Below are 9,007 nucleotides of genomic sequence, written 5' to 3'. Positions count from 1 at the left end.
ATATCGTCGGGACATGCCCCGGTATATAGATACATATACATATATACTGGGAACAAGACATAAACATAAAACCCCAGCCCAAGCTGTGGCTCCCTCCAGAAGTACCCTCTCCGGTCTCCTGATATCCTGGAGTACCTGCCATTGTCCACACACAAAGACAACAACAGCCCCCCTTGGGGGTGAGAAAAGATCCGTATGGAACAACCAATCATATATACCACAGATATCTAAACAATGATATATGATATGAAATGCATGTATGTCGTGGAGGTATCAGGTCAAATGCCCATCCACTGAGCACATGTCAGAATCAATCGAATCGCTATCAAATCAAATCAATGCTCGAGCTGGCACACCGGCCGATATGAGAATACACGTATGATAACGTCGGCAAAGTGCCATCAAATCCCACATCTCATATTTAATCATATGGGACCACAAATATCTATGTTTTACGGGTCATATAATACCAACATAGCAATTGTGTTCACAAACCCCGGAATCCAATCCAATCATATCAAGGTATCCAAGGATCAAAACTCAACGTGCATGTCATGTATCGATGTATGAATCAAATGATGTGTGTTAACAAAACATTTATTTTATACATCGATATCTCAATCTCAATGTCATGTATGCCACATCAATCAACAAATAAGGCATATAGACACATAATCTCATTCCAATCAATCCAATCAATCCGACATATATCATATAATACAGATACCTGTCGTATGTTACCCGGTCGCAACATACCTCAATTCTTCGTTCCAGTTGATGTAACTTGAAGATATCAATATAATACATTATCTACATCAATAACATACTCATTCCAATCAATAACATATTCCAAAATCATTAATATGAGTTTCAAATATCATTTGAAACTTCAAAAATTCATATCAAATCATAATCATAACATAATTCAATTCCGACTTCAAAACTTAGTTTCTTGTCGGTTATTCTACCACATATATGAATCTCGACTTCAAATACATGCTATTCCAGCACTTCAATAATTAAAGGTGCTGAAACTAGAAGAAACTTACCTCAAAAGGAAACTCTCGACGCGAGGATTCCGGATATATAATTTGTTTCAAGTTTTGACAGCGTTTCGAAGTCGATTCGGACGAAAGAAAATCGAATTCACAACTTTTCTCTCGAAGCTTCAGCAAGCGATGAAGAAAATACAGACAAAATTCATTCTTATCAGCTTTATAACGTGTACTACAGAGGCATTTGCGCATATGCGCGACCAATCTGCCCGCGCTGCGCAGTTCTGCGCGGGTGCGCGCCTTGGTCGGACCGAAACGCTATTTTAGGCTTCGAATTTTCAGAAGTGGTAAATATGAAAGTTGTAGCTCTATGTCTTAGCTATCATTTGCCACCAACCTCACTCAATTTGGATATCGTATGCTAGAGTTATGCTCATTCTCCTAAACTGTGTCAGTGTAGGAACTGCAACGCGCACGATATACTTCGGGATGCTTTTTCTCCTATTTTCAAAAATATTTGGACAAAACTCAAAACATGAAAGTTTTAGTATTATTTCTTAGCTTTTCAATGGAATTGGCCTCATGTCATTTGGACCAATACTTAGTTAATTATGCTAAAAACCGTAACATGTGTCATTTTTCTGTTGCGGTTCTGCACACGTTTCAAACACAAATCAATTTCTAATACAATCTTTCATTATCACAACCTATTTTCTCACTTTCATTGTCATGATATACATCATATATATAATCACATGAAAATTTCATATATTATTGATAATCAACATAGGATTTACGATAATACGATACACGGTTCTTACAGAAACTGAGGCACTTCATGGATGGTCTTCGACCTAGTATATGTCGTGATGTGATGTTGATGCGACAGACAGATTATGCAGCTGCCACTGCTTGTGCATTCCAAGATGAGCAAGCCTTGAAAGATATTGATTTTGAGATGCAGCGCAAGAGACAACAGCACCATCAGAACTCTCAGCCAGTCAAGAGGCAATTTACGGGACATCCCAAAGCTCAAGTGCAGCAAAAACCCAAGGACAATGTAAGAAACCGGGGCAAACAAAGCCACCACATCCTAGAGCACCAAAACCTGAAGAGGGGCCACTGTGCAAAGAATGCAATCGCTTACACGATGGCAAATGCATGTGGGGAACATACAATTGCTTCATATGATTGGAAGATGAACATAAAGTTGTTGATTGCCCAAAGAAGAAGGGACCAACCATCGGCAGAGCTTATGTGATGCATGCTGAAGAAGCTGAGAAAGAGCCAGACACGACTTTGATAACTGGTAACCTAGTTTTTTAACATTTTTATATTGCTTTTGTTGCATGAAATGTTATATTAGATATGTCCATTGATTGGGATAATGAAGAACTTAGAGTAAAATAGATTGCATGCCCTTCCTTGGTTGGATTTAAGGGTCGACATTGAAAATTATAGAAATTTAAAATAAATATAAGCATTAATCATGAAAAGGAAAGAATGGAACCAAAATAAGAATTTTATGGCTTGAAAATGTAAAAATCGAGAATTTTGGGATAGTTATGGAAAAAACAAAAAATTAGGGACCAAAGTGCAAAAGTTGAGAATTTAAGGGCTAAATTGCACTAGGCCGAGAACTCAACGGCTAAACCAAAATTTTTGAACATTCCAGGGACTGAAAATTGTGAAAACGGAAATTTTAGGGCATAATTTGATTGGATTCGAAGTTTTATGGGGCTAGAATGAAAATTTTCAAAACTTTAGGACCAAATTGAGGAATTTCGACACTTTAAGGGGCTGATAATGCAATTTTTGAAAAATAATTTGGGCTAAATGTGAATTTTTGGAGAAATATTAGGGTCAGAGTGTTAAATATCGAGAAATTTTGGGTAGTTAATGGTAGAAATTTTTTAAGTTTGACATGATTGGATTTGTTGGTGTGTTTGTCGCAGGAATGATATTCATTTTAGGTGTAGCTACCTATGCATTGCTGGATTCAGGAGCTAATCACTCATTTATATTTGAGACATCCGTCAAGCGACTAAAGATTATACCCGAGGATATAGAATTGAGCTTCAAAGTTTCTATTCTTTCTGGTGATCAAATGGTCACTTCAAGGACCGTGAAGAATCTAGAGCTTCGTTTGTAAAAAGATGTGGTTCGGCCAGATCTCATCATACATTTGATGCCTGAATTGGACATCATCCTTGGCATGTATTGGCTATCTTCGAATGGAGCTTCGATAGATTTTCGGCAGAGGTTAGTATCTATTCGACCGCCCAACGAGAAATCTTTTGCCTTTGAGGCAGCAAGCAACAAGTAAATTCTGCACATTATCTCCTGCATTTGTGCGGGGAAAGTTATGAGACAAGACTGCCAAGATTTTTATTATGTGTTATTTCATCACGTATTCCTGTTAGTCAGAAGCTAGAGGATGTTGAGGTTGTCAGAGACTTTTCTACTGTCTTTCCTGAGGACGTTTCTGGCATTCCACCGAACTGAGAGATGGAATTTTCTATTGAGTTGATGTCGGGCACGGTGTCAATTTCTAAGGCACCCTATCGTCTAGCACCTGCCGAAATGAAAGAGCTAAAAGACCAAATTCAAGAGTTGTTGGACAAGGGTTTTATTTCCCGAGTTGTTCTCCATGGGGCGCACCAGTATTATTTGTGAAGAAAAAAGATGGTAGTATGCGATTCTGCTTTGATTATAGAGAGCTGAACAGAGTCACCATCAAGAACAAGTATCCTTGGCCTAGAATCAAGGATTTATTTGATCAATTGCAAGGAGCATCGATTTTATCAAAGATATATCCTCATTCATGATACCAACAGTAGAAGGTGAAGGAGTCCGATTTCCATAAGACGACTTTTAGGACTCGAATGGGTACTACAAGTTTTTGGTGATGCCATACGGGTTGACCAATGTGCCAGCAATCTTCATGGATCTCATGAATCACGTATATCAGCCATATCTGGATCAATTTATTATAATCTTCATAGATGATATTCTGATCTATTCGAGGAGCAAAGAAGAGCACAATCAACACTTGAGAACAACACTACAATTGTTGCAAAATTGGAAGTTATTCGATAATTTCAGCAAGTGCAAGTTTTGGCTCGAGAGAGTGTGTTCTTATGCCACATTATTTATAGAGATGGGGTCGAGGTCGATCCAAGCAACGTCGAGGCAGTTAGAGAGTGGCCAATACCAAAGAGCGTAACCGAGATTCGTAGCTTCTTGGGTCTAGCTGGATACTACCGGAAGTTTATTCAAGGATTCTTTCTATTGCGGTACCCTTGACCGCCTTGACAAAGAAGAATGAAAAGTTTATTTTGGGATCCGACTGTCAAGAGAGTTTTGACAAGCTGAAGCAAGCTTTGACTTCAGCACCAGTCCTATCGATGCCATCGTGGCAAGGAGCTTGGTTTAGGCACAGTCCTGATGCAAAACGACCAAGTGATAGCTTATGCGTTTAGACAGTTGAAGGTTCATGAGAATAATTACGTGACTCAAGACCTTGAGCTCTCAGCAGTAGTATTTGCTCTCAAGATTCAGATACATTACTTATATGGGGAGAAGTGCAAGATTTTCACTAATAATAAGAGCTTGAAGTACTTATTCACCCAAAAATAGTGGAATATGAGACAACGAAGATGGTTAGATTTGGTAAAGGACTACGACTGCGATATTAGCTACCACCCGGGTAAAGCTAATGTAGTTGCGGACTCTTTGAGTAAAAAAACTGCGATCATCGCGCAATTGACAGTTCAAAGACCATTGAAAGCGATGATTCATTGATCCGAGCTTGTAGTGTATGCTAGGAGAAAGGATCCTAATATTTCTACTATGACAGTTCAGTCGACTCCGAGGGATAGAATCCGTGAAGGTCATTTTCTTATGAGATGTTGTAAAAATGGAGACTCTAGGATAAAGCTACGGGTGGGTCAAAAGCTGTATTCTGAGGAGGATGAAATACTTCGATACCGATCTACTATGGGTTACTAGTGGCAATTCATTGTGGTAGGTTATTATGAAGGAAGCTCATAATACTCCGTACTCCATTCATCCTAGAAGTACAAAGATGTATAAAGATCTACAGTCATTGTATTGGTGGCCGGGCATGATGCGATACATCTAACGTTTTGTGTCCGAGTGTTTGACATAAAGCAAGTTAAGGCAGAGCATTAGAGGCCAGCAGGGAAGCTTAATCCACTTCATATTCATGAAAGGAAATGGGAAAATATATCGATGGACTTTGTAATGGGACTGCCAAGGACTATCAGAGGATTCAATGCCATTTGGGTGATAGCTGATCGTCTTACGAAAATAGCGCATTTTATACCTATTAAGGCGACATTCACCATACACAGCACGCAGAGCTGTATATTTGGGAGATAGTCCGACTGCATGGAATTCCAGTGTATATTGTTTCTGACATAGATCCGAGGTTCACATCGTCCTTTTGGAAAAGTCTGCATTCAATGATGGCGACAAAGTTGTTGTTCAGTACAATGCTCCATCCTCAAACCGATGGTCAGTTCGAAAGGGTGATTCAAGTTTTGGATGATCTACTCCGAGCTTGTGTGATCGATATCCAAGGAAGTTGAAAACCGAATTTACCTCTAGTGGAGTTCACCTATAACAATAGCTACCAATCGTCTATAGGAATGGCTTCTTATGAGGCACTTTATGTAAGAAAGTGTAGATCACTTATACATTGGGATGAGGTTGGTGAAAGAGGAGAATTTGGTCCGGACTTTATCAAGCACACAACGAAGATAATAGTCAAGATCAGAGATAGGTTGAAGACTACACAAAGTCACCAGAAAAGGTACGCTGACAGTAGCACCTATGAAGGGTGTTACGAGATTTGAAAAGAAAGACAAACTCAGTCCGAGGTTCATAAGACCGTTTGAAATTTTAGAGAATATTGGAGCATTATCTTATAGAGTGGCGTTGCCACCGACGATAGCTGGAGTGCATAATGTGTTCCACATCTCGATGCTACGAAAATACATGTCGAATCCTTCACATGTACTAAATTATGAACCTCTGCAGTTGACTCCAATAATGTTATACGACGAACAACCTATACAAATTCTGGAAAAGCAAGAAAGAAGGCTCCGAAACAAAGTTATTCAAATGGTCAAAGTCAAGTGGCTAAATTATTCGGAGGAGAAAGCTACTTGGGAAACCAAGATGGACATGAGGACTCGCCACCCAAGATTATTCGGTAAGTTTTAATTTCGATGACAAAATTTCATTTCAGGGAGGGAGGAACTGGTACTGTTCAAAATGGGATAACGTAATCGAACTGTATGCAAATATAGGAAAAATGGAAAATGACTAATTAAATTATATTAATTGCATATATTGAATGTGGTAGGCATATTTACATGTTTAAAATATGGTTTAATATTAGAATGCATCAAACTATGTTTTAAGGGTTATTCGAGATGCAATCGAGGAATAAAGACCGGGGAACATAAAAATGAAAAATATTTTATTAAATGATTATTTTTAATTATTTAATATATAGTATATTATAATTTGTATTTTCGAAAATGACAAGTTCGCGCCGAGTCGTATTTTTAACTGGTAATCGATTTATGACGAAAATAGGGACTTTTTGGAAACTCGGCTAATAATTTCGAAAAGGTTCCTAAATGAAATATTTTACCTACACTAGAATGGCCCTATTATAACAAGGTTATTCAGCCTAAACTCCTACCCAATTATGTACATCAAATTAGGGAGTTTTAAACCAGAAAACACTTAAAACCACATGTTTAAAACACAATAAACCTAGGACTCTTCATCAGCAACACACACTCACACAGTATTTTTAGAGCAAAAACTCACATAAGTTTTGAAGGGAATTCAACAAGGTTTCATCCCACGTCTCTTCGCCAACGTTCTTCGTATCTCGAATTGTTTTTCGTGTGTATACTACACAAAGGCACGCCTTAATATTCTTTCACTCATATTTCACACCATATTATGTGTGTTTAATCATGTTTGCATGAAAAATATGAAACCCTCATTTTATTTTCGTTTTTATGGCTTTAACATGATGAAACTTGAGATTTAATGCTTTTAAATTCATGTCCTTGATGCACTAAGGGGCTGCCATGGTAGAGACATGAAAAGGGATGAATTTCAGTAGGTTCAAGGGTCTTAAGTTGCAAGGTGTAGTCTGGTTAGGGTTCATGAACATAGGGGCCGCACGACTTTGTGTTTAGGGGAAAACTAGGGCAGGGCTTTTGAAGGGTGGAGTCTCTAGTAGCATTCGGGTCACGTCCAGGAGGTCCCTAGGTTGTTGATTCATGGTCCTATATGGCTTGAGGGAAGGTTGGTGCAAGAAGGAAGAGCCGTTTAGGGCTGCATGTGCTAGGGCAGTAGGGATTGGTCCAATAGCTGGTTAAGGGCTCGAGGGTGTTCCTAATATGGTTGCATAGGGGCTGGACAGGTCGGTCAAGAGCTAGGTTCGAAGGGCTCGAAGTTGGCTTAGGGCTAGGGTTTTCGAATTATGTGCAAAAAGAAAACTCAGTAGGTTTCCTAGGCTTGTTCAAGGGTTTAATTGGCTTTATTAGGGTTGCATAGAGTGTGGTTAGGTGTTAATAAGCTATGGTTCTAGTTTGGTAAATTTTGGTTAAGTTTCGAGTTTCAGGTTAAAATCGAGACGTTTAAGTTATAAAACGAATTGGGAAATTAGTCAATGAGCTTAATTTTACGTCTAAGAAATGTTTATAAATGAATTTTAAGGTGTTATGGTAAGTTTGGATGGATTTAGTTTGTCGTTTTAAGGTCTGAGGATAAATTGGGGAATTTAGGGTTTCAGAAGAAAAACGGTCATTTTACACTAGAAAAATGTTTGATGTTCTGGAAGTGCCCTGAATGCAGTAATGGATGTTAAAATTTTTATTTTGAATGTTTATAAAATTTTATGATGAAAAACAATAATGCTAAAAAACATGTTGCATGCTTGGTTTAAAAGAAAAATGATATATGTATGCATGAATTTTATAATTGATGAAAATGATGAAAGGTGGAAGAAGATGACTTGATTGTGACTAATAAGATGATATGTAAAGCCAAGAATCAGTTGACGGGTGAGAGTGTCGCTGATGTCTCCGCCGCCTGGTACCATGGTTATGCGTAAATGGATCCATTGACCTATAGCTAATACAAAAATCACAATTAACTATCTAAATTCAACAAAAAGGGAAAACGTATATGTATATGATGAAAAGAAATGTTTATGATGACATGAAAAAGGTTTAAAGATATGCATGTTCATGAAAGCTATTTTATTATAATTATCTTTCATTTTTGCTTGTGAATATATATGTATTACTTGCTATCATGGTTAAGGTTTTCTGAGTCTATAAATTCACTAGGTGTGATCGATGTAAGTGAGCATGATGTTGTTGATGATGGAGGACTTTATGGTTTAACTAGCTGTATTGATGGTGCACATGACCCGAGGACATTTGCTAGTTTTCCGCATTAAGATTACTTTCAAGATTTTATGACGTTATGCTTTTGAGTAGTTATGAGAGATTTAAGAGTTTATGCTTTTGAAAAATGCTAATTTTAGGATTTGGTTTACGATTTATGACTTTATGTTTTGCATACGTTCTTTTTGGATTTTCAAATAATAAGTTGGTTGGTTTATTTTAAATGATAAAAAGTATATTTAAAAATACACACACACACACACACACATATATATATATATATGTATAGTAAATTTTGGCCGAATGAAAGGATATGAAGAAAAAAAATTATAGTATATTTTAAAGAAAAACTAGTAATGGACGTTTCAGTATCGACTTCAGATTTTGGTAGTTGACACGAGATTAATAAACATATACGAACAGGGATACTGTGTCGTAGCACACGCCATTCGATATTTAATTGTCTCGAAATGAGACACTAGAGATTAACATTATGTATTGGTAGGCTTGAAATGCTCAAACGATCCAAAAAACATCTAAATCATC

General features: G+C 37.5%; 1 protein-coding gene across 1 annotated transcript; it reads left to right on the top strand.

Annotated features, from left to right (window-relative positions):
* Window positions 1–5,852: 5,852 nt before the first annotated feature.
* On the top strand, window positions 5,853–8,514 carry LOC140806745 (uncharacterized). The gene is made up of 2 exons (XM_073163285.1): window positions 5,853–6,234; window positions 8,402–8,514. Exons 1-2 carry the CDS (start codon window positions 5,853–5,855, stop codon window positions 8,512–8,514), a joined length of 495 nt encoding a protein of 164 aa, XP_073019386.1.
* Window positions 8,515–9,007: the final 493 nt, after the last annotated feature.

This window comes from Primulina eburnea, chromosome 12, assembly GCF_022965805.1.
Source record: "Primulina eburnea isolate SZY01 chromosome 12, ASM2296580v1, whole genome shotgun sequence".
NCBI lineage: Eukaryota > Viridiplantae > Streptophyta > Magnoliopsida > Lamiales > Gesneriaceae > Primulina > Primulina eburnea.
The sequence above is the reverse complement of the archived record's forward strand: the minus strand, read 5'-3'. Positions and strand labels throughout refer to the sequence as shown.

Excerpts from the sequence above, each read along its gene's own strand:
- LOC140806745 (XM_073163285.1), top strand. The coding sequence starts at position 5,853 with ATGAAGGGTGTTACGAGATTTGAAAAGAAAGACAAACTCAGTCCGAGG. Across the intron at positions 6,235-8,401 it reads TCGCCACCCAAGATTATTCG|GTGTGATCGATGTAAGTGAG; the intron begins GTAAGTTTTAAT and ends TAAATTCACTAG.